The following is a 26,657-nucleotide window of genomic DNA, read 5'->3' as shown; positions in this document are numbered from 1 at the left end:
ATTATATATAAAAAATTTCATAACAATAATATACATAAAAATTAACAATAATATAACATTAATATTAAATAATTAATTAAAAAATAATATTAAAATTAATTTATATTTAAAAAAAAAAATTTAATTAAAAAAATAAGTAAAATAAAATTAGATAAAATAAAAATATAGATAAAAACATAAATAAATTATTATAAAAAAATTACATAACAATAAATAAATAAATTGTAATTAAACAATAAATAATTATTAATTATTATTAAATTAATTACAATTGAATTTATTTTTAAAAAATGAGAAAAGTAATTTAGCGCTTTTCAAAATTAAGTAAAAAAATTAGAACAAAAAATAGATATTAACAAAAAAAAAAAAAAACCATAATAATAGTCATTGGCAAAATAAATTATAAAAAAGTCAACGTAATCCCTTGGCAATTGGTCCTTACTGTGTAATTTTTGACAATATAATTACACAGCCAAAGTATTGTTTATTAGTATTAATAAATTATTGAATTTAGTTAAATTAAAAAACAAAATTAACTATGGCACTAAGCGTACTTAGATCAAGAGGAATAAATATTGTTCGACAATTAGAAGCAACTCAAATTATTGTACAAAAATTTAACACAAATGATTCAATTATTCGCAACTATAGCCAGGTAATTTGCTGTCAAATGATAAATAAATAATGTTTTTGTTAAAAATTTATAATTCCAGGTTGGACTTGACATACTTGTCTATTTAAAAATTTTTAAATGCATTATTTTTCATATTTTTCTTTACGTAATCAATAAATAATTACCATAGAATAACAAAAAATGAATAAACAAGATATTATTGCATTTGTGTCAATTAAATATTCATGAGAATTAATATTTCTAACTGAAAATAACGATTAAATTATTATTATTTTCATATTTTCAAACAACAAGCTTGATTGTCGTTTGTTTAATCTTGTTTTGTTTTTTTTATTACTATTTTATCTTGAAATAGAAAATGTTTATTAACAGCTAGACACACAAATAAACACATACATTTATAATTTTAATTCAAAAGTATACATGTATTTGTGGGACACTAGGTTTAGACCGGTTTTATCACTCACGTTTTCTCCATTTACAAGATTGCTTTGTTACTCTAATCCATCTAGAAAAATTACCAAGCCACAATTATTTTTCATATCTCTTTTATATTAAAAAATATAAAATTAATAATAAATCATGATGGTTTGTAAATGTCTAATGTTAAACTGTTAAATTACAGAATAATAATTTAATTTTTAATTAATATACTAAAATTGAATTATCAATTTTTTTGATTACAGAAAGCTGACAAAGTAGGATATCGTTTAGAGAGAGATACATTTGGAGAACTCAAAGTCCCATCTGATAAATATTATGGAGCTCAAACTCTTAGATCTGTTATGAATTTTCCAATTGGTGATAGTTTTGAACGCATGCCGGTAATATAAATATTTTATAAAACACCATTAATTAATTTTTTAAATAATGAAAAATGTATATATTTTTTTAGTATGGAGTAATTGTTGCAATGGGAATATTAAAAAAAGCAGCAGCTGAAGTTAATAAAGAATTTGGACTAGATCCAAAAGTATCAGATGCAATAAGTAAAGCTGCTGATGATGTTATTAGTGGTAAATTATACAATGATCATTTTCCATTAGTTATATGGCAAACTGGTTCAGGCACACAATCAAATATGAATACAAATGAGGTAATATCAAATCGTGCTATTGAACTTCTTGGTGGTGAATTAGGATCAAAAACACCTGTTCATCCAAATGATCATGTTAATATGTCACAAAGTTCAAATGATACATTTCCAACTGCAATGCATATTGCTGTTGCATTGGAAATAAATAAAATTTTATTACCTGGACTTGAAAAACTTCATGCTTCATTAAAATGTAAATCTGAAGCATGGAAAGATATTATTAAAATTGGAAGAACACATACACAAGATGCAGTACCATTGACATTGGGTCAAGAATTTTCTGGTAAATATTTTTGAAAAAAATTATTAAATCAAAAAGACGTTTAAAAAAATATAATACATAATTAATATTTTTAGGATATGCAACACAAATTGAATATGGTATTTGTAGAGTTAAAGATACTCTACCAAGACTTTATCAACTTGCTCTTGGTGGTACTGCTGTTGGTACTGGTCTCAATACAAGAAAAGGATTTGCTGAAAAAACAGCTAAAAGAATATCTGAATTAACAGGTTATCCATTTGTAACAGCTCCAAATAAATTTGAAGCTCTTGCAGCACATGATGCTATTGTTGAAGTTCATGGTGCTTTGAATACACTTGCTGTATCAATAATGAAGGTATTTAAAAAAATCTTTAAATTATTTTAAAACATTTTTGAATTATTTATTTATTTATCTATTTTTTAGATTGCCAATGATATTAGATTTTTAGGCAGTGGACCACGTTGTGGTTTAGGTGAATTATCTTTACCAGAAAATGAACCAGGTAGTTCAATAATGCCTGGTAAAGTTAATCCAACTCAATGTGAAGCAATAACAATGGTTTGTGCACAAGTTATGGGAAATCATGTTGCAACAACAATTGCTGGTAGTAATGGACATTTTGAATTAAATGTATTCAAACCAGTTATGGTTGCAAATACACTTAGATCAGCAAGACTTCTTGGTGATGCTGCTTCAGCATTTACTAAAAATTGCGTTGATGGAATTGAACCAAATATTGATAACATTGACAAAATTATGAATGAAAGTTTGATGCTAGTCACTGCTCTCAATCCTCATATTGGATATGATAAAGTAATTTAATTTTTTTATCATTTATTAATTTATTATCACATCAATAAATGTCGTAATTTATCTTAATAATTAATTGCCCTATTTATTTTTTTTTAGGCTGCTAAAATTGCAAAACAAGCACACAAAGAAAAATTGACATTAAAAGAATCAGCATTGAAAAATGGATTGACTGAAGAACAATTTAAAGAGTGGGTTAAACCTGAACAAATGCTTGGACCTAAATAAATCATCAATCATCATCATCATTGTGTGATTATTTAATTCACTTTGTTATAAATAAAAAAATAAATAAATTATAAATATTAAAAATGAATTTTAAAAGTATTTTATTATTAATTATTTCAAAGAAAAAGAGGGTAATCTTTTTTCGAGGTCAAAGATTAAATAACGATATTAAACTTTGTGATTATTAAAATTTTTTTTAATTATAGTATATTAAAAATGTTGTGTTCAATTAGAGCTGTCTTGTTGAATAATTTCGGTACAAGAAATTATGGAAAAGTTGGAATAATTGGTGTACCATTTGAAAAAGGCCAAGTAAATAATTTTTTATATATTTTAAATTATTTATCCAGTTAATTTAACTTTTTATTTTGATAGAAAAAATTTGGTGTAGAGCTTGGACCAGATGCAATTAGAAATGCTGGATTATTAAAAGATCTCACGACTCTTGGTAATAATAATAAAAAATAAAATTAAATAATTAATTAAAATAATTTATAATAATGTGAAAATTAATTATAAATTCAACAGATTTGGATGTTAAAGATTTTGGTGATATAGATTATTATCCTGAAACAACTGGTGACATAATAAATATGCCACATTTGAGTCATGTTGCAGCATGTACTAAAAATTTGTCAAATCGTGTTCAAGAAGTTATGAATGAAAATAGAGTTGTTGTAACACTTGGGGGTGATCACAGTGTTAGTGTTGGAACAATTGATGGTCATGTTAAATCAAAAAACAATATTGGAGTATTGTGGGTTGATGCACATGCTGATTTAAATACAAATATAACAAGTAACAGTGGAAATGTTCATGGTATGCCAGTGGCACTATTAACATCAGAATTATCAGATTATTGGCCACATTTACCTGGCATGGATTGGCAAAAACCAATGCAAGTTAATCAATCAAATTATTTTAAATATATTCAAGTATTAATCATTTTAAATATGATGATTTTTGTTCTAGGTTGTCAATTAGAAATGTAGCTTACATTGGTCTAAGATCAGTTGACAGATATGAAAGATTAGTTATTGAAAAATTTGGAATAACAGCATTTGGAATGGAAGACGTTGAAAGATATGGTACAAACATAATATCATCATGTTTTGTTTAATTAAAAAATATAAATTTAAATAAGTTTTAATATTGTCTTTATTTAGGAATTCATGATGTTGTTCACATGGCTCTTAGTCGAATTGATCCACATTGTAATAAGTCTTTGCATGTCAGTTTTGATATTGATTCATTGGATCCTTTAGAAGCACCAAGTACAGGAACTCCAGGTTCTTTTCAATGACTAAATAATTGTTTTTTTTTTTTTAAATAATCTATTGTTTCATTTAAATATTTTTTGTTCTTTTAGTTAGAGGTGGACTATCATTGAGAGAAGCTATTCATTTGATGGAAGAAGTTCATAGAACACATCGATTAAATGCCATTGATTTGGTAGAAGTTAATCCAAAAATTGGTGATGATAATTGTGTAAAACTAACAACTGAAGCTGCAATTCATGTTTTACAAGCTGCACTTGGTCACACTAGACGTGGTCTTAAAGTACCAGCTGGAATAACAGATATACCACTTCAAACTTTTCGATAACAATCTAAACTTTTATTTTTAATTTAAAAAAATCTAATAAATTGTCTAATATCAAATGTTATTTATTAATATTTTTTTTATCATGAAGATTTTTAATTATAACTGATGTTTCATTTTTATCATCAACTCTTAGCTCAATTTTTGGAACATAAAATTCATTTTTTTCTGCATCAGTTATGATGATCCAGTATCTAACTTTTCCAGTTGTTATAGAACCTTTTACTGGAATTGTAAACCATTTAACATTATCTTTTCGACCACAAGCATCATTATCACCAATGTCTATTCTTCCTGGTTCAATTGGTTCACCCAATAATTTTTTTGCATCTTGATTTGATGTTAAACACTCAATTGTTTCACAATATGATTTTGATTTTTTAAGTTTTTCTTGCATTAACCATCTTGTTGTAAATCCAGCACCTGGAATTGCCATTCCTATTAAACCAGCTACTAATCCTAATGATGTTATACTTATTTTATTCATTTTTTATATTATCAATATTTCTAGCAATTAATTATTATTGTTTTTGATAATATTTTCTTGATGTTTTTTTCTCTTTAGGTTATGTAAGGCTTACACGTTTTTTTTCTTCAAGTAATTAATAGTCTTTTATGATGTAAAAAACTCTTGATATATTTCTAATGATGACACGCTTATTTCAATGATTGAATTTATTAAAAAAATTATAATTATTTCATTTTTAAATTTAATGTTTAATAATAAATTTCAATTCAAAACTCGCCATGTTTTCGTAGCGTTAAATTGTGTCACGTGATTTGTCAATAAAAATTCCGTGATTCCAACAACAATGATCTCTAGTGTTTGCTAAAACCACGGAAATATAAAACATAAACACAAAGAGAGAAAGCATGTTTGTTTATTTATTTTATGTCTTATTCAATTCATAAAATTATAAAACTGTTCATTCACCTGTCAATGTTTACTATTGTTAATTTAAAAATTCAAAATTCATTTTGTTTTCTTTGTAATGCGTAATTGTTATAATCATCAACAATTAAAAAGTGTAGGTATATATAAAAAAGACTTTCATACAGTTGCATAAGAAAGAAAAATATATAAACACAATCAGCTGTGTTTATTTTTATATACTGTTGTGTTTACAAAATGTCAAAAGTTTAAAAAAAATAATAGAACAATGAAAACATCATAACTATTTATAGAACAATAATTTAAACAAAGTGCATTAGTGTTTAGTATTTATCAACAATAGTGAGGTTTTAATAGAGTCAATTTTATTGACGTCAACAACAAAACACTCATCTTTAATTTATAATTTTTATCATTGTTATTATTATTTATATTGTTGTTGTTGTAATTAGTAAGGTGAAAAAATATCAAAAGAAAAAGATAATTAATCATTGATTTTATTAATTAATATATTTTTGTTTTGACAGGTTGTTGTATTCACAAGGTCAATAGCAAATTGAAACATAATATTAACTGATATTAACCGAGACCAAGGTCATAGTAACATCTAGGATTGACTTGTTCATTTGTCAACAATACTGACGTGTAAAACCACAAACATAATTGTAAAATATTGAAAAGAAGCTTAATTGGATTATATTTCAACAAGATATAATGTAACAAACAACTCTCCCACTTTAAAAACATAAAAAAGAAAACAAATCAAGTAATTATTCATTTGCTTTAATTAATGATTAACTTTTAATTTAATATTTTACAATTTTATATATTTATCGTTATCAAAATTATTTATTATCACAATTTTGTATTGCAGTGCAATATATTAATACTGTCCTGATTTGCGACAATTTTAATTATAGATGGTACAATGCACTTTGTCTTTTTTTTTTTTTAACATGAAAAAAAATCAATTCAATTGATATTCAGTCAATAAATAAAGCTTTAATTATTTGCATGAAAAAAAAAAATAATTCTAATTTAATAATTTAAAAAAAAAACAAAGATTATTTTAATAAGATAATCAGTTAATTATAATATTGCATATTAATTTCCATACGTCATAATCAGATTGAAAAATTTTAAGAAAAAAGTGTTTTTTAATTTTAATTAAATGCATAATTAATATAATGACGTTGAAAAGCTCTTGTTTACAATGAAAAATTTTTTAAATAATAACGTGTATTTTGTAAATATTATTTTAAAATTTTGTTATTTATGAAATGATTAATTTTTTGGTGCGAAAATAATTGATTAAATTAATAATAATAATAAAAACAAGTTCCAGAAATTACGATGAATGAAAGTAGTTAAAAACAGTGACACTATCTTGTCGTTTAAGTTCGGAGTTCAAATATTTAATCAACATTGCTTTTCAATGTTTCATTTTAATTTTTTTAATATACATATATATTAATTTTTTTTTTTTTTTTTTCAAGATTCTGATGTCTCAGTTTGCTTATTAAAGATTTATTAGTCGCTTGTGTCTGAGCTTGAGTGATTGACGGTCTTGTATTTATATATCTTAATCACTTTTATATGTAAAGTGATGTGATAATTGATCGTAATAACAACTGTAGACATAAATTGATACAAGTTTGTTAAAATGGTGAGCAAATTACCACAAGAATTTCGTAGATATCATAGAAATCGAAATCAACTTCGTCATATATTTAAAGAAACAAAGCGAACATTAGAAATTATAAGTCAAGAAAATTTTTTCCCTGATGGTAAATATTATTATTATTTTTATTAAATTATATATAAATCATTTTTTTAAGTTTTATAAATTTGAATAAATTAAAATCTTTTACAGAAAATATTATTGAGGAACTACAGCCATCAGTAACTCTTGAACGATTAATTCATATTCTTGAGAATCAACCAGCTATTGTAATATCAGGTCAAGATTGTAAATCAAAAACAACATTAATAAATCATTTGCTTGGTGACGAGATATTACCACTTGTTGAGGGACAATGTAGATGGATAAGATTTAGCTATGGTAATTTAAATAACATAAGTTTAACGCTTGGCTTGGAATATGAAGTTATTGAACAAACTCAATCAAATGAATTACCCTGGACAACAATTCCAATTGATTATTTAATAAAAACAGATACAGAAGATCCAAATTGTCCAACAATAGTTGATGTTAAACTTGATAAGCTAATATTAAAAGATGGTGTTCAAATATTTATTGTTCCTGATATGACAGCAATAAAACATATTGCAAATGGTACACTTGGAATATTACCAATATTTATATATGCATTTAATGATTATCCTTTGACTGATGAAAATATAAATGAATTACGTGAACTCAAAGAAACATATCCATATAATCCAGTAATATTTATTTCATCATTATCAAATATAACATTTGATAGTATTGATGCTGATTTAACTGAATCAGAACAGCATAGATTACAAAATCAAAGTGAATTATTATTAGCAAATAAAACAACAACAGCCACAACAACAACAACAACAACAAATGTATCAAATGAAAATATAAATATTGGAAGATTAAATAATTTAGGATTAAAATGGCTTGATGAACTTGGTAATTTAGGTTTTTTTAAAACATATGAATCAGATGAATTTAATTCATCAAGTGATTTAGTTGAATCATTAAAAAATATTGATCGTATACATTATTTTATAAGAACACGTTTACAATTATATTTAATTGATGCTAGTAATTATTTAAATGAAATACATACAACATCATTACGTAAATTTATATTAAGTGCATTTGATATGGCAAGAGAAATTCAAATAACACCAAGAAGAATTCAATATGCACAAAAAAAAGAAAATGAATTATATAAAAGTTTAATGAAAGTTGTTAGTAAAAATCAAGAAGAATTAACTGATTTAATACAAAATACAATTCAAACAATGAAAAATGAATTTTCATTAATTACAAATGATTCTTGTAAATCAGAAAATGAAAATTCAAATATTGATGATGAAGAAAATAAACAATGGTGTGCAACAGTTAGATCAGCAACAACTGAAGTACAAAGAATTGTATTAAGTCATTTAAGTGAAAAAGTTGCTAAACAATTAGTAACATCAGTAAATTGTTTACGTGAAACATTTGTTGGTACATTACAAAGATGTTTATATGAATTAGAAAAAACATATGATAATGATAATAATTTATTAGCAAGTGATGCATTAAAACAAATATTATCAGCTGCATATAATGTTGAACTTCATAATTCATCACCATCACTTGTACATTCATTTTTAGAACGTTTACGTCAATTATTTAAATCAATGCCATTACCATGGACACCAACACCAATTTTAGATGATTCATGGAAAAAAAAAATAACAATTGATATATTAAATTCATTATCAGCAGCAAGACTTGCTAAAACAATATCAGCACAATTTAGAGATAAAATTAAATCATCACATGATTCATTTCATTCAGCATTGAGATCATTAGAAAATCATTATTCTGGTAAATTAGAAAGAACAGAAGAACAAAGAATAACAATACGTAAAATATATGCACCAAAATTAGCTAAATTAGCATTAGAATCAACATCAATGAGTGATATGATACGTTATGGTATACCACATCAAGGTAAAGAAATTGGAAGAGGACAATATGGTGTTGTATTTTCATGTGATGGATGGGGTGGTGCACCAGGACCATGTGCTGTTAAATCAGTTGTACCACCAGATGAAAAACATTGGAATGATCTTGCTATGGAATTTTATTATACACGTACAATACCAAATCATAAAAGAATTGTTAAACTTCGTGGTTCAGTTATTGATCATTCATATGGTGGTGGTTGTGGTCTTGGTGCTGCTGTATTATTAATAACAGATAGAATGACACGTGATTTATATTGTGGTATACGTACTGGTATAACATGGATTGAAAGAATACAAATATCAATTGATGTACTTGAAGGAATACGTTATTTACATTCACAAGGACTTGTACATCGTGATATTAAATTAAAAAATGTTTTATTAGATATTGAAAATCGTGCTAAATTAACTGATCTTGGATTTTGTATAACTGAAGCAATGATGTCTGGTTCTGTTGTTGGTACACCAGTACATATGGCACCAGAATTATTAACTGGACATTATGATAGTAGTGTTGATGTTTATGCATTTGGTATATTATTTTGGTATTTATGTGCTGGACATGTACGTATGCCATATGCATTCGAGCAATTTCATAATAAAGAACAGCTATGGACAAGTGTTAGAAGAGGTAATTTTTATTTTTATAAATATTTATATTCATAATAATAATAATAAGCTAAATAATAATTTAAAATTTTTCATTTACAAGGTTTGAGACCAGAACGTCTTCCACATTTTGAAGATGAATGTTGGCAATTAATGGAACAATGTTGGGCTGGTGAACCATCAAAAAGACCGCTATTGGGTGCAATTTTACCTGTACTTGAATCAATACTTGAAAAAACAGAAACTAATTTAACGGGAAATGATAGTGAAGGCTCAAAACAATCAAATTCATCTGAGACTATTCGTAATCCAGCTCTTGCACTTGCTGAACCAAATAATCAAAGAGGCACAACGGCAAGTCTACATCCGAGGCGAAGGCCTCTACGAACTATCAAGCATCCTGTCCTTCATATGACTAATCTTTTTAATACCAGCTTGTGTTCGAATTTATACATGCAAATGCGTGAATTTTAATTTATTTTTTATTATCTTTTTTCTTGATACTATCAATAACCAAATCTCTTCTTTTTTTTTTTTTATACTAAAAGTATAAAAATATAAACGTAGTTAGTATCTATGCTTCTCTAGTTATCAACAATGAAAAAAAAAAAAATTGCTTGCTTTATATATATATTTTTTTTTCGATTTTGTAGAACAAAATTGCCTTGAAGCATTTTTTTTTTTTTTCTTCTGTTAATACTCACTTGTTGATTAACAAGTAATCAAGCTTTTATTATTATTATTATTTCGTTTTTTGCCTTTTGTAGAATTTAGTATCACTGTTAGCATTGTTGTTATGTATAAAATTTACAAGCGACCTTATTAAGTTTACTGCTTTTTGTGTAAGATAATATTTAATCACTCTTCGTGTTTTTGTTTTTTCTACTTTATTTAAAATTGTCTCTTTACTTGCATAAATAACAAATATTTCTATTTATGTTTATCTCGTGATAAATATGTTTTTAGCGTAAATTAATGTCAACGATTTAACCAATAGTCCATTGCTCCCATTCGGTACTACAAATAATTGTGTTTTTTTTTTCTTTATTTTTTCGTGATTAATTGCTATATTATATCAGAGTTAATACTCAATTAATTTTTTTTTTTTATTTTATATATTTTTTTCTACTGTCAATGATTTTTTATGGCTTCATTTATTATAATTAAATTATAGCTATGACGTTGTCGAACGCGAAAACGAAATAAATATTTTACAATGATTAAATATGTTACATTTAAAAAGAAAAATTTATTGTAATAATAAAATCATTGTATTGGAAATTTTTATAAATAAAATATATATATATTTTTCGTAATCGTCGTTCGTACATCGTTGATTCATTTATTATTTTTTTAATTTATTTTTATTATTTCTCATTAGCTTCACAATACTGTAGAGCAAAAATAATATCATATTAATTCTGATTTATTTATTAATTATTGTTTATTATTGCTTGATGCAGTTATCTTTTATTATTTTTTTTAAAAAAAACAGCTTTGAAGAAAATTATTTATCTTTGTACAAACAGGGACGACAATTTAATAATAGAATTTTCTGATTCTTTTAAAAATGAATGAATGAAATATAATTCTAATTTTTTATTTTCAGATTGATTCAACTGAATTATCATTAATTGAGACAAAAACACAAAATTATTAAAGAAATATTTCTTTACAAATATCAATAAATTATTTTTAATCAAAGAAAGAGGACAATAAATTTAAAAAAAAAATTAAGCAAATATAAAATGGTACGTTCTCTCTGACATGTGAATAAAATTTTTTTTTTTTTTTCTAATTTATCATTTATTTATTGCAGATGATTTTTACATTGGAAAAAAAAATGTTTAATAATGTGATTAGAGCCTGTGTGATTATAGTATAAATTAATATTAATTTTTTTTATTTTAAAAAAGAGTAAAATAACAAATATTCATTATTTTTATATAATAAAAAATAAAATTTTATAAATTTTATTATTAAAAATATATATAATAATTTTATAAATAAAAAAAAAAAAAATTATTTAATTAAATAATTGTTAATTCAAATAAATTATGGAGTATTTTTCATACAAGTAAATCAAGACTATTTTTGGCTTTTTCTAAATCATGAAGAAATTTATAAAATTGACTTAGTGTCATTTCAGTAAATACATCCTCTCGTGTACCATCGTTATCAAGAATAAGTCTCAATTGAAGAAAAGTTTTTCCAACTTTATCTGATTCACTACTGGCAGCAGTAACTGGAAAAAATTCAGATTTTTTTTTGTTGATTTTGACCTAATATAATTAATCAGTCAATAACTAGTGCCAATTTTATATGATATTATTTGATTTAAGGTTTAAAATTTATTGAGGTCATAAATTCATCAAATTGTCTACTTTACAATGTATAAATTAATCATAATTTTTATTAATTATTTATATTGTTATTAAGGTTATGTTTACCTCCAAATTTCCAAGAAACATCAATTATTTTACTAGCTGGTACATCCATTATTTTAATTTGATAATAATTTACTTATGTAACACTATACTCTATCTTTGTTATGACAATTATTATTTATACAAGGTGATTTAGTATTTGTTTATTTATTTTTTTGAATAAGTAAACACTGTGTGACAGCAGCGTGACACAAATGCTTAAATAGGCCAGTGGCCTTTAAACACAATCCCCTTGCCTCGCATACCCCTCTTCATGGGTATTTAAAAATAAAAAATGTAAATAAAAAAACGGAGCAACATGTCACAAATTTATATTGTATTGACATATCGATATCAAAGAAGAAAAAATACTATTAAATTGTATTTTTATATATATGAAATATGATGAAATAATTAATTATCAATTTCAAAGCATTGTATTGTTTTTAATTGTCAAATTTTAATTAAAAAAAAAAAAAGATAATATTCATTTAAAAATAGGCCAGCATATGATTCAATTGTTTTTTTGTTTGAAATGTTTAAATATTGACATTTATAATTAAAAAAAACATGTCAGAAATTTCAAAAGTAAAACAAATTAATAAAAAAAAAAAAGCTAAAGTTGATAATAACATTAATAACTATGTTGAAAATAGATTTTTACGAGAATTTCGTGTTGATAAGGTAATCATTTTAATGACGCATTTAAAGTCTCGACATTATTTTTTTTTTAAATGATAATTATAATGTATTTTTATTTTTATCATTAATATGTCAATAATTTATATAAATAGATTCGTTTACATGAAGTACAAGAAGTATTGGAAGTTGCATCGACAAAAACAAAAATGAAAGATCAAAAAAATATTGCTAAATATAAAACAGAACATGTTTGTTATTTGACACCTCCTCAAGGTTTTTATTTTGATAAAATGAAAGAATATGCTGACAGACTTCCTACTGTTGGACTTTTACCAGTAAATTAGTTTAAATTATTATTCAAGGACATGTTGATTTAATTTGAAATAATGAAAAAAAATAATATCTATATGAAAATTACTTAGCAGTATAGTGCAACAACTCATTTTGCATGAATAAAAATAATTTTTTTTATTTACATAATTACAATAATATAAATAAAATCAACATGTTTATATTTAAATTTTTTTTTAAAAAACATGTGCTTAAAATCATAGAAAAACTAGAAAATAAAAATTAATTTCTATTCATTTTTTTCTTCATATTTTAGAATTGGGAACGTGTAATTAAAAATGAAGTACCAAGCTTACTTAAAAAAAAATATCCAGTATCATTCAATAATCTCTTGAATGATACAAAAAATTTTCATTTTAATATAATGCATGAAATTGGATTAAAAAGTGTTATATCAAGAGAATTTGATTGGAGTGATTTAGAGGATGCTCCATTTAAATATGACGGTCAAACACCCCATCGACCTAGATATCTTGATAATAGAAATAAAGTTGCATCAAAATATTTTTTATCACATAAATTAATTAAAAATATTTTTTTATATTCATACACAGATTTACCAGAATATGTATGTGATTTTAAAATTTATAAAAAACAAGGTTACATTGATACATCTGAATTTTTTAAAAATATTGATATTAATATTAAAAATACAAAAACAATTATGACAAATAAATATTATGCACATATTGTTAAATTAGTAACAACTAAAAGATACTTTAATGATGTACCAAATGAATTATTAAAATCATTTTTAAAATGTGCATCAAAATTATTAGCATTGCAAATTATCAAATTTTTAATATCAAGTATTAATCATTTGATGAATGTTTTAAATGATTTTATGCATCGTCCATTATTGAGATTAGAATTAAAATGTGAAAATAATGAATTATATTATAATCTACGTAAAAGCATAATCTATGATAATTTTCATGAAATTATTAATAAAATTTCAAACATTGGTGCTTCATTGCCAACATTAGAATCTTGGTTAGATATTAAAACTGAAAATGATACAATTTCTGCAATAGTACCTGATTGGTTTATTGAAAAATCACATGAACAATTGACCGATATTTTAGAATATCTAATGGAGCCTCTAAATTCTTATATTGATAAATTTGAAAGATATTTTAAAATTGTTTATGATAAAGATACTAAAAAAAACTTGGAAATTTTCATTGCTGAAAATAAAAATTCACGTGATTGTGAAGCTAAAGTTGAATTATTTAATAATTTTATTAGAGATATTAATGGCATGACGAGAAATGAATATTTAGGAATGTTTATATTGGGACAAAATTATGCTAAAGATGAGCTAAAAAATTATGCACAAATAATTAGAAAACATATTATATTTGAATTACGAAAAAGACATTATAATTTTAATATTGAAATTTGTAATATTTTTGAAAATATTAAAAAAAAAGCATTAAATATTCCAGATGAGACAAAAGATTTGCTTGAATTAGGTAAGTTGATTATTATTATTTTAAATTTTTAATTGTATGTTTAAGGATTTATTAAAAAAGATTTAAATCTGTAAAATTGGCTAATGCATTTCTTACTTGTTCATTTGTTAAATTCATTTCTTAAAAAAAAAATATAACTACTAGGTTTTTTTGCTTTGTTTTACATTGTTTAATATTGTTTATAAATTTTTTCGAATATACAGGTAAATATATGATTTATGTAACGACAATTTTACTACCAGAATTAAATGAAAAAATAAATTTATCATTATCAATGACAACAAATTTATTAGAAATGATAAATCTTGATAAATATCATCTTCAATTAAACAATGAAACAGTTAATTGGCTTGAAAATATAAAGCCAATAATTGAACAAAGTAATTCAATATATGAACAAGCAAAATTTGAACATGAAGAAAATTTACAAAGTCATATTAATAATATTAATTGTAAAATTGAAGAAAAATTTATGGATTTAATTGTTTTAAATAACATGAATGATATAAATTTAATTCATAATTATATTGAATATATAAGATCATTAATTGTTGATTTAAAAATAAAAGAAGAAGAAATAAAATGGATTAATAATGAAGAAGATTTATTTGGTTTTCCACAAACAATATATCCAAGAATAAAAGAATTAAAAGACATAATAATACCATTTTATGAATTAATATATGGTGGATTATGCTGGAAAAGAAATTGTAATGCATGGCTTGATGGACCATTTGAATATTTAGATGGTAATTTAATTGATAATAAAACAACTGAATATTTTACTGATTTTACAAAAATATATAAAATATATAGAACTAAAATTAAAATGCAACTTGCTGTTGATTATCCATATACATTTAGTGGTTCACCAGATGATCCAGATCCATCACAACAACCATCACCAATGAGATTATGTTATCAATTATTAGAAGATATTAAATGGTTTAAATATTATGTACCAATTTTTATTTGTTTTTGTAATAAAGCACTTAGACAAAGAAATTGGGATGAGATGTCAATTGTTGCTGGTTATGATATAACACCAAATGCTGGTACAACAATTAGAAAATTAATAAATATGAATTTAATGAATGACATTGATAAATATGAAATGATAAGTACAAGTGCAAGTAAAGAGCTAGCACTTAAAGAATTACTTGATAAATTAATCCATGATTGGGATGATGTATTATTTACAACAATGTTATATAAAGATTCTGGTGTATCAATATTAACACAAGTTGATGATATACAATCATTATTAGAAGAACATATTGTTAAAGTACAAGCAATGAGAGGTTCAGCATTTGTTAAACCAATTGAAAATGATGTTAAATTATTTTATGATTTATTATTAAGAATACAATGTACTATTGAAGAATGGACAAAAGTACAAGTACAATGGATATATTTATTACCAATATTTTCAAGTAAAGATATTGTTGCACAATTACCAGAAGAAGGAATAATGTTTGATGAAGTTAATTTAACATTTAAAAAAGCTATGGATAATGTATTAAAAGAACCACATGTTAGAGAAACAGCTGGTTCAATTGGTTTATATGAAATAATGAAAAATTCAAATGAACTTATGGAAAAAATTAATGATGGTGTTACAAATTATCTTGAAAAAAAAAGATTATATTTTCCACGTTTTTTTTTTTTAAGTAATGATGATATGTTAGAAATATTATCAGAAACAAAAGATCCATTAAGAGTACAACCACATTTAAAAAAATGTTTTGAAGGTATTTCAAAACTTGGTTTTAATAATGAATTAGAAATATATTCAATGTTTAGTGATGATAATGAACAAATTAAAATGCAAAATATTATATCAACAAAAGATGCTAGAGGTTGTGTTGAAAAATGGCTTGTACAAGTTGAAGAACAAATGATTAATTCAATAAAACATCAAATATATTTAAGTTATTTTGATTATGAAAGACGTAAAAATCGAGTTAAATGGTCATTAATATGGCCAGGACAAGTTATACTATGTGTATCACAAATTTTTTGGTGTATTGAAGTACAAATATGTTTACGTGTACAAGCAACTTGGGCACTTGAAACATATTATAACAATCTTAAAGATCAAATGTCTGAAATGGTTAATCTTGTTAAAGGTAGATTGATATATTTAATTGTAATTTTATTCCTTTTTTTTTTGTAATATATAATTAATTATTTAGGAAAATTAACAAAACAAAATCGTACAACTCTCAATGCATTAATAACAATTGATGTTCATGCACAAGATGTTGTTAAATTATTAATTGATAAACAAATTACTGATGACATGGATTTCGAATGGTTGGCACAGCTACGTTATTACTGGGAGGATAATGTTCAAGTAAGAATTATCAATGCAACTGTTCGATATGCATATGAATATTTGGGCAATTGTCCAAGATTAGTTATAACACCATTGACTGATAGGTAATTTAATAAGCTATACTAATTTTACCTTGTAATAATGATATTAATAATATTTAAATTATAAAAAATAGATGTTATAGAACTCTTATTGGTGCATATTCATTACATCTTAATGGTGCACCAGAAGGACCAGCTGGTACTGGTAAAACAGAAACAACAAAAGATCTTGGACGTGCAATTGCTGTACAATGTGTTGTATTTAATTGTTCTGATGGTCTTGATTATAAAAATATGGGTAAATTTTTTAAAGGTTTAGCATCATGTGGTGCATGGGCATGTTTTGATGAATTTAATAGAATTGAACTTGAAGTATTATCTGTTGTTGCACAACAAATACTTTGTATTGTACAAGCTGTACGTGGAAATTTAGATAAATTTATATTTGAAGGAACAGAATTAAATTTAAATTCATCAGTATATGTTTGTATAACAATGAATCCTGGTTATGCTGGTCGTTCAGAACTTCCAGATAATCTTAAAGTATTATTTAGAACAGTTGCAATGATGGTACCTGATTATGCAATGATTGGTGAAATATTTCTTTATTCATCTGGTTTTAGTAGTGCTCGTATTTTATCTGTTAAAATTGTAACAACTTATAAACTTTGTTCAGAACAATTATCATCACAATCACACTATGATTATGGTAATAAATAAACTAGCATTTATAAATATTTATATTAAATTTAATTTGCATTTATTTGCATAGGTATGAGAGCAGTTAAAACAGTTTTAACAGCTGCACAAAATTTAAAATTAAAATATCCAAATGATAATGAAATGATTTTACTTTTACGTTCAATAATTGATGTAAATTTACCAAAATTTTTATCTCATGATGTTCCTCTATTTGAAGGAATAATATCTGATTTATTTCCTGGTATAGAATTACCAGCACCAAATTATGATGTATTATTAAATTCTGTAAAAATAATAGCTGATAGAAAAAATTTACAACCAGTTGATGGTTTTTTATTAAAAATAATTCAAACATATGAAATGATGATTGTACGTCATGGTTTTATGTTAGTTGGTGATCCATTTGGTGGTAAAACATCTGTACTTCATACACTTGCTGAAGCATTAACACTTATGTATGAAAATGGTGATATTAATGGTTCAAAAACAGAATACACAACAATAAATCCAAAATCAATAACAATGGGACAACTTTATGGACAATTTGATCAAGTATCAAATGTATTTGAAGATGGTATTTGTCCAGTTGCATTTCGTAATTATTGTACTGATGATTCATCAACAAGAAAATGGTTAATATTTGATGGACCAGTTGATGCTGTATGGATTGAAAATTTAAATACTGTTCTAGATGATAATAAAAAGTTATGTTTAACATCTGGTGAAGTTATGCAAATGACAAATGTTATGTCAATGATATTTGAAGTTATGGATTTATTTCAAGCATCACCAGCAACTGTATCACGTTGTGGAATGATATATATTGAATCACATGTTATTGGCTGGCGTCCATTTGTACAATCATGGTATAAAACACTTGATTCAAAATTAACAAATACATATATGGAACTTATTGAAGATTTATTTGAATGGCTTATTGAAACATGTTTAGAATTTGTACGTAAAAAATGTAAGCTACAAATTTATTCTGGTCAAATAAATCAAGTTGTATCAACATTAAAACATTTTAAAATGTTTATTGATGATGCAATTGAAGAAAATCCAAATCAAGAAGATGATTTAAATTTTTGGATACAAGCATCAATGATACTTGCTGTTGTTTGGGGTATTGGTGGTACATTAGATAGTAATTCAATTGAAAAATTTAATAATTATTATATATCATTATGGAAAAATCAAATTGATGAATTACCAATACCTGATAGTATTTCTAAAAATTTAATATCATTACCAACTGAAGGAATGATACATGATAATTATTATACATTTAAAGGTAAAGGTTCATGGAAATATTTTGGTGATAGTGCTAAAATTGAAAAATTAATTGAAACACAAAGTATTGGACAAATGATTGTTCCAACAATTGATACTGTTAAATATCAAAATTTATTTTTACGTCATATTAAACATCGTGAACGTTTTTTAATATTTGGTGAAACTGGTACTGGTAAAAGTTTTTATATGCAAGATATTATGATGAATAAACTTGAACAAGATAAATATTTACCAAATTTAATAACATTTACTGCAAATACAACAGCTGCACAAGCACAAGAACTTGTTATATCAAAATTATATAAAAGAAAAAAAGGACATTATGGACCAATGGGAAATTCTCATTGTATTGTATTTATTGATGATGTTAATATGCCATCAAAAGAAATATATGGTGCACAACCAGCAATTGAATTATTACGACAAATATTTGATCATGGTTATTGGTATGATTTAAATGAACCAATTAAAATTAAAATATTTCAAACAATGTTTTTATGTTCAATGGGTCCACCAGGTGGTAGTAGACAAGATATTTATCATAGATTTTTACGTCATTTTAATTTATTTACAATAAATCAATTTTCAAATGATAGTATTATTAGAATTTTTACAAATATTGCAACAGTTGGTTTAAAAAGAAATGGTTTTCCAGTTAGTATTAATTTAATTGTTAATAATTTAGTTAATGCAACACTTGATATATTTAAAACATCAATTGATTATCTTCGACCAACACCAGCTAAATCACATTATTTATTTAATTTACGTGATTTTTCAAGAGTCATAACTGGTTGTGCAATGATTAAAAAAGATTCTGTTGAAACAAATACAACATTTACTAAATTATGGGTACATGAAATATTACGAGTATTTGGTGATCGTTTAGTTGATGAAACTGATCGTGATTGGTTATTTAAACAAATTAAAAAAACTGTACAAATATATTTAAAAGAAACATTTGATAATGTATTTGATTATTTGCCAAAAGAAAATGATCAAATAACACAAGGTAGTTTAAAAAGTTTAATATTTGGTAATTTTATGAATCCAGATGCAATACAAGAAGATAGATTGTATGAAGAAATTTCATCAATTGAAAGTTTTAAAGATATTGCAATGCAATCACTTGATGATTACAATACAACACATAGAAATAAAATGGATATTGTACCATTTCGTTATGCACTAGAACATTTAGCAAGAGTTTGTCGTATATTAGCAACACCTGGTGGAAGTTTATTGATGGTTGGAGTTGGTGGATCAGGTAGACAATCATTAACAAAATTAGCATCAAGTATGATGGGTTATGATATATTTCAACCTGAAATTGGTAGTACATATGGAATAAATGAATGGCGTGATGATATTAAAAATATATTAAGAAAATCTGGTGGTAGTGGAAATGATGTTGTATTTTTATTTAATGAAGGACAAATAAAAGAAGATGTTTTTCTAAGTGATATTGATAGTTTATTAAACTCGGGTGAAGTACCAAATTTATTTACAATTGAAGAACGTCAAGAAATTATTGAAATGTGTAGACTTGCTGCACAAGGTGGAAATAGAACAATTGATATATCATTATTATCTGTATTATCATATTTTGTTAATCGTTGTAAAGAAAAATTACATATTATGTTATGTTTTAGTCCAATTGGTGATACATTTAGAACACGTTTAAGAATGTATCCAAGTCTTGTTAATTGTTGTACAATTGATTGGTTTGAAATTTGGCCAGAAGATGCACTTGAACAAGTTGCTATTAGATTTACAACAGATATTAATGTTAATGATGACATTAAAACAAAAGCTGTTATAGCATGTAAATATTTTCATATATGTGCTAAAAGTATTAGTGAAAATTTTTATCATACTAAAGGAAGAAAAACATATATAACATCAGCAGCATTTTTAGATTTAATAAAAACATATGCACAACTTGTTGAAAAAAAACAAGAAGAAATAATTACAGCAAGAGATAGATATTTAGGTGGTCTTGATAAATTAGCATTTGCTGCACAACAAATAACAATAATGAAAGAAAAATTAATAGCATTAAAACCAGAACTTGAAATTTCAGCAAAAATAACAAAAGAAACAATGAGCAAAATTGAAAAAGAAAATTTAATTGTTGAAAAAGCAACAATTGCTGTTAAAGCTGATGAAAAATCAGCAAATATACAAGCTGAAATTGCATCAAATTTAAAAAATGAATGTGAAGCTGATCTTGCTGAAGCATTACCAATTCTTGATAATGCACTTGCTGCATTAAATACATTAAAACCAGCAGATATATCACAAATTAAAACAATGAAAAGACCACCAGAAATTGTTAAATTAGTATTATCATCAGTATGTGTTATGTTACATGTACAACCAGAAAAAGTACTTGATCCTGATACAGGAATAGCACGTTTAGATTACTGGAAACCAACACAAAGAATTCTTGGTGATATGAAATTTTTAGAAAATTTAAAAGATTATGATAAAGATAATATACCAAATGAAACAATTGATATTATTAAAAAAACTTATATTAATGATCCAAATTTTGAGCCAAAAATTGTTGCAAAAGCATCACAAGCTGCTGAGGGACTTTGTAAATGGGTCAGAGCAATGGTACTTTATGATAAAATTGCAAAAATTGTTGCACCAAAACGTCGTAAATTAAATGATGCACAAAAAGAATATGAAGATACAATGGAATTTCTTGATAATAGTAGAAAAAAATTAGCTGATTTAAATGATAAATTATTAATATTAAAAGATAGCTATAATAAAACATTAGAGAGAAAGATATATTTAGAAAATCAAGTTGTATCATGTAAAAATCAATTAATACGTGCTGAAAAATTAATAAATGGTCTAGGTGGTGAAAAAGATCGTTGGTTAAATTCAGCTAAAAATTTACAAATATCATATGACACATTACCAGGTGATTTATTAATATCATGTGGTATGATTGCATATCTTGGTCCATTTACAACAGCATATCGTCATGAAAATATTGAAAAATGGATAAAATATGTTAAACAATTAAATATACCATGTTCAAATAATTTTGATTTTGTTAATATATTAGGTACAGAAATTGAAATAAATTCATGGAATATATTTGGTCTACCAAGAGATATATTTTCAACAGAAAATGCAATAATAATGAGTAATTCAAAAAGATGGAGTTTATTTATTGATCCACAAAGTCAAGCAAATAAATGGATTAAAAATATGGAAAAATCAAGTGAACTTGAAGTTATTAAATTAACTGATAAAAATTATATGAATATTATTGAAAAATCAATTGAATATGGTAAACCAGTATTAATTGAAAATATATATGAAATTTTAGATACACCATTAGATCCAATAATAACAAAAAATATATATAAAGTTGGTAAAGAATGGTATATAACATTAGGTGAAAAAACATTATTATATGATACAAGATTTCGTTTATATATAACAACAAAATTACGTAATCCTCATTATTTACCAGAAATATTTAATAAAATAACATTAATTAATTTTGCATTGACAATTGAAGGTCTTGAAGATCAATTACTTGGTATTGTTGTTGGTAAAGAACGTCCAGATTTACAAAAAAAAAAAGAATATTTAATAATTGAAGGTGCTAAAAATCGTAAATCATTAAAAAAAGTTGAAGATGATATATTAAAAACTTTATCAATATCTGGTGCATCAATATTAGATGATGAAGATGCAATTGAAATATTAGATTCATCAAAAATATTATCAATTGGTATTATTAAAAAACAAGAAATAGCTAAAAAAACAGAAATTGAAATTAATATATCACGTCAAAGTTATAAACCAATTGCAACACATTCATCATCATTATATTATACTGTTACTGATTTACCAAATATTGATCCAATGTATCAATATTCATTAACATGGTTTATAAATCTTTATATATTATCAATTGAAACAGCAAATAAAAATAGATTTTTTGATATTAGATTAAAAAATTTACGTGATACATTTACATTTATGTTATATGAAAATGTTTGTCGTTCATTATTTGAAAAAGATAAAATATTATATTCATTTGTACTTTATACAACAATATTACTTGCTGATAATAAAATAACAAAAGATGAATTATTATTTTTTTTAACTGGTGGTGTATCAATTGGTAAAATGGAAATTAATCCAGCATCAAATTGGCTAACTGATAAATCATGGGATGAAATAATACGTAGTAAACAATTAAAATCATTTGAAAAATTTTCTACCCATTTTAAAGATAATTTAAATGAATGGAAAAATTTTTATGATTCAATGACACCAGAAATAATTAATTTACCAAAACCATGGAATGATACATTAAGTGAATTTCAAAAATTAATTATATTACGAATGATTAGACCAGATAAAGTTATACTTAAAATTATAAAATTTATTGAAAATGGAATGGGTAAAAAATTTGTTATACCACCACCATTTAATTTAATTAAATCATATAATGATTCAAATTGTTTAATGCCATTAATATTTATATTATCAACTGGTTCTGATCCAATGGATGCACTATCAAAATTTGTTGATGATATGAATTATACATTAAAATTTGATTCAATATCATTGGGACAAGGACAAGGACCAATTGCACAAAAATTAATTGAAAATGCACAAAAAAATGGATCATGGATTTGTTTACAAAATTGTCATCTTGCTGTATCATGGATGCCAATACTTGAAAAATTATGTGAAAATTTTGATCATACAAATACAAATAAAAATTTTCGTTTATGGTTAACATCATATCCATCAGATAAATTTCCAATTTCTGTACTTCAAAATGGTATTAAAATGACAAATGAACCACCAACTGGTTTACAACAAAATTTAATGAGATCATATACATCAGAACCAGTTAAAAATACAGATTTTTTTTATGGTTGTCATGATAAAAATATTATATTTTCAAAATTATTATATGGTTTATGTTTTTTTCATGCATTGGTACAAGAAAGAAGAACATTTGGTCCACAAGGATGGAATATTAAATATGGTTTTAATGAATCAGATTTTCAAATATCTGTTAATCAATTACAAATATTTCTTAATCAATATGATAAAGTACCATTTAAAGCTATATTATATTTAACTGGTGAATGTAATTATGGTGGTAGAGTAACTGACGACAGAGATAGAAGATGTTTATTAACAATATTAAATGATTTTTATAATGAAAATATTATTCATGATGAAAACTATATTTTTTCAAATGTTGGAAATGAATATTCTCTTCCAAAAAAGTAATGATTTTCTATTTTTCTTTTGTAAATTAATTATTATTTTATTATTTTGTTTTTTCTAATATTATTTTAGATTTGAATATCATGATTATATTAAACAAATTGAGGTCATACCAATGAATCCACCACCAGAAGTTTTTGGTTTACATATGAATGCTGGAATAACACGTGATCTTGATGTATCAAAAACTTTCTTTGATTCAATGATAAATATTCAGGGCACTGTGGTTATTGGTGATACATCAAAACAAGATGAGTTATTGTTGTCATTAAAGAATGACATTTATCAACGACTACCTGATTATTTTGATATTGAAGAAGTACAAAAAGCATATCCTGTTTTGTACATGGAATCAATGAATACTGTATTGATTCAAGAAATGGAAAGATATAATAAACTTCTTAAAGAAATACGTAGTTCATTGGAAATGCTTGAAAAAGCAATTCAAGGATTAATTGTTATGACACCAGATTTAGAGGTAATTATTTTTTAATAAATTAATTAGATTTTAAACTAGCTGATAATTATAAATTTTATTTTTTTAAAGATTTTATCTATATACATATTAAATGGTAAAATACCACCAACATGGATCAAAGCAAGTGCATATCCAAGCCTAAAACCACTTCCAAGTTTTATCAATGATTTTATAAAAAGACTTGAATTTTTTGATAATTGGAAAAAATATGGTAAACCATTGACTTTTTGGATATCTGGATTTTCATTTGTTCATGCATTTTTAACTGGTGCAACACAAAATTTTGCTAGAAAATATAAAATATCAATTGATAAAATTGGATTCGACTATGAGGTTTGACAATCACATGTTTTTTTAAAAAAAAACTAGGGCAAAGTAAATAATTTATAATACAATAAAATTATAAAAATCAAATTACAAAAAAACATAAATATTTAAATTCAAATAATAATAACTTTCCTTTAGATAAATTTAAAATAATTATTCACTTTGCTCGTTGTAACCCAGATTGTATAAATAATTTTCTAATTAATGTTTTTTTAAATAATTATAAAAAGGTCATGCCAGCATATGAATTAAATGAATCTCCAATTGATGGTGTTTATGTATATGGAATGTATTTATCAGGTGCCAAATGGGATATGAAAAAAATGCAATTATCCGAGAGTAATCCAAAGGTACTTTGGGATATAATGCCAATAATTTGGTTAAAGCCAAGTGAAATAACACTTATTGAAATTAGAAAACGATATGAGTGTCCATTGTATATAACATCAGCTCGTTTTGGAACACTCAAAACAACTGGCCACTCGACAAATTATGTTTTAATGATTATGCTTGATACTGGTTTGCCAGTTAGTCATTGGATTAAGAGGGGTCTTGCTCTTCTATGTCAATTGGATGATTAAAAAATCGCCAAATCTATCTTCTATTTTATAATTTCACTATTTTTTTTTTTTATCCTTTCCTTTTATAATATTCCAAAAAAATAAAAACAAAAAACAACGTTAATAAAATTAAATTATAATATTAAAAACAGTTTTTTTTTTACATCTTAATTATTTAATTATTTTTAAAATATTAATTATTGCTTTTTAATATTTTCGCATATTAATAATCAATAAATATTAATTAAAAGTAAAACATTTCAATATCCAAGGGCGTGGTTAATTAAAAGGTAAAAATTTAATCGATAAAATATTTTTTTTAATTTTTCATTTTTTTAATATTCATCATGTATTCAAGTTTCAAGATCATATTACATATATATGTATATCAAGCAATATTCAGCACATGTCAAACCCTCAAACTTGCTATTTCCAATTTCCCACACATATTCAATTCACGTATGTGATTGGATGTGGCAAACCACCCGGGGGATTCTTTAGGCCATGTACTCCAGAAACCCGAATGCAGCCTTTACCATATTTATCATTCAAATTCTCACCCCATCATAATCATCATTAAACACAAAATTTTAAATCAAATTTTTAAGTATATCATTAAATATAAATCATTTCATACATCTATTTAATTTGCGTCTGCGCTATAAAATGAATGACAATTTTATGTTAATAAATAATAATTATGCACTCTACTACTACCCTTTCTCAGATTAAGATTATTATCAAATATTTATAGTAATGCGTATGCAGTTTTTTAAAAAAAATAATAATACCTTTATCATTAAAACTGGGCCAATTGAACAAAAAAAATATAAATAATAATACCTCTGTAATGAGACTAAAACTAGCTCGCGTATAAAACAATGTAATATCGAAAAAAGCAAATAGAAAAAATGATTATA

The 26,657-nt window shown here is 24.4% G+C and overlaps 6 protein-coding genes across 9 annotated transcripts; 4 read left to right on the top strand and 2 right to left on the bottom strand.

Annotated features, from left to right (window-relative positions):
• Window positions 1–173: 173 nt before the first annotated feature.
• LOC122847578 (probable fumarate hydratase, mitochondrial) lies at window positions 174–3,122 on the top strand. Its single transcript, XM_044145370.1, has 6 exons — window positions 174–655; window positions 1,321–1,458; window positions 1,530–2,013; window positions 2,088–2,350; window positions 2,420–2,809; window positions 2,906–3,122. Exons 1-6 carry the CDS (start codon window positions 539–541, stop codon window positions 3,032–3,034), a joined length of 1,521 nt encoding a protein of 506 aa, XP_044001305.1. The 5' UTR covers window positions 174–538; the 3' UTR covers window positions 3,035–3,122.
• A 52-nt stretch (window positions 3,123–3,174) lies between these two features.
• Window positions 3,175–4,695, top strand: LOC122847582 (arginase, hepatic). The gene is made up of 6 exons (XM_044145377.1): window positions 3,175–3,346; window positions 3,410–3,482; window positions 3,563–3,932; window positions 4,007–4,122; window positions 4,201–4,323; window positions 4,404–4,695. The coding sequence occupies exons 1-6, from the start codon at window positions 3,251–3,253 to the stop codon at window positions 4,637–4,639; spliced, it is 1,014 nt and encodes a 337-aa protein (XP_044001312.1). The 5' UTR covers window positions 3,175–3,250; the 3' UTR covers window positions 4,640–4,695.
• Window positions 4,696–4,697: 2 nt separating this feature from the next.
• Window positions 4,698–5,401, bottom strand: LOC122847584. The gene has a single exon (XM_044145378.1). It carries the CDS (start codon window positions 5,121–5,123, stop codon window positions 4,698–4,700), a length of 426 nt encoding a protein of 141 aa, XP_044001313.1. The 5' UTR covers window positions 5,124–5,401.
• A 56-nt stretch (window positions 5,402–5,457) lies between these two features.
• Window positions 5,458–11,901, top strand: LOC122847575 (dual serine/threonine and tyrosine protein kinase-like). Of its 4 annotated transcripts, none has more exons than XM_044145367.1 (7): window positions 5,481–5,664; window positions 6,056–6,294; window positions 7,025–7,315; window positions 7,402–9,837; window positions 9,919–10,169; window positions 11,425–11,566; window positions 11,635–11,901. In XM_044145367.1, exons 3-6 carry the CDS (start codon window positions 7,192–7,194, stop codon window positions 11,473–11,475), a joined length of 2,862 nt encoding a protein of 953 aa, XP_044001302.1. In that variant the 5' UTR covers window positions 5,481–5,664; window positions 6,056–6,294; window positions 7,025–7,191; the 3' UTR covers window positions 11,476–11,566; window positions 11,635–11,901. The 4 variants fall into 4 exon arrangements, with proteins under 4 accessions (XP_044001300.1, XP_044001302.1, XP_044001303.1 ...); XM_044145368.1 differs by having other exon boundaries at window positions 5,481–5,984; XM_044145365.1 differs by lacking the exons at window positions 11,425–11,566; window positions 11,635–11,901 and having other exon boundaries at window positions 5,458–5,984; window positions 9,919–10,944.
• On the bottom strand, window positions 11,865–12,580 carry LOC122847577 (COMM domain-containing protein 7-like). The gene is made up of 2 exons (XM_044145369.1): window positions 12,266–12,580; window positions 11,865–12,060 (listed from the first exon to the last, which is right to left on the bottom strand). Exons 1-2 carry the CDS (start codon window positions 12,312–12,314, stop codon window positions 11,885–11,887), a joined length of 225 nt encoding a protein of 74 aa, XP_044001304.1. The 5' UTR covers window positions 12,315–12,580; the 3' UTR covers window positions 11,865–11,884.
• Window positions 12,367–25,855, top strand: LOC122847932 (dynein axonemal heavy chain 12). The gene is made up of 11 exons (XM_044145790.1): window positions 12,367–12,389; window positions 12,898–12,925; window positions 13,036–13,218; window positions 13,491–14,709; window positions 14,913–16,838; window positions 16,905–17,151; window positions 17,223–17,797; window positions 17,861–24,371; window positions 24,445–24,850; window positions 24,920–25,183; window positions 25,408–25,855. Exons 1-11 carry the CDS (start codon window positions 12,367–12,369, stop codon window positions 25,756–25,758), a joined length of 11,733 nt encoding a protein of 3,910 aa, XP_044001725.1. The 3' UTR covers window positions 25,759–25,855.
• The last annotated feature ends 802 nt before the right edge of the window (window positions 25,856–26,657 follow it).

Source organism: Aphidius gifuensis, linkage group LG1 (assembly GCF_014905175.1).
Source record: "Aphidius gifuensis isolate YNYX2018 linkage group LG1, ASM1490517v1, whole genome shotgun sequence".
Classification (NCBI taxonomy): Eukaryota; Metazoa; Arthropoda; class Insecta; order Hymenoptera; family Braconidae; genus Aphidius; species Aphidius gifuensis.
The sequence above is the reverse complement of the archived record's forward strand: the minus strand, read 5'-3'. Positions and strand labels throughout refer to the sequence as shown.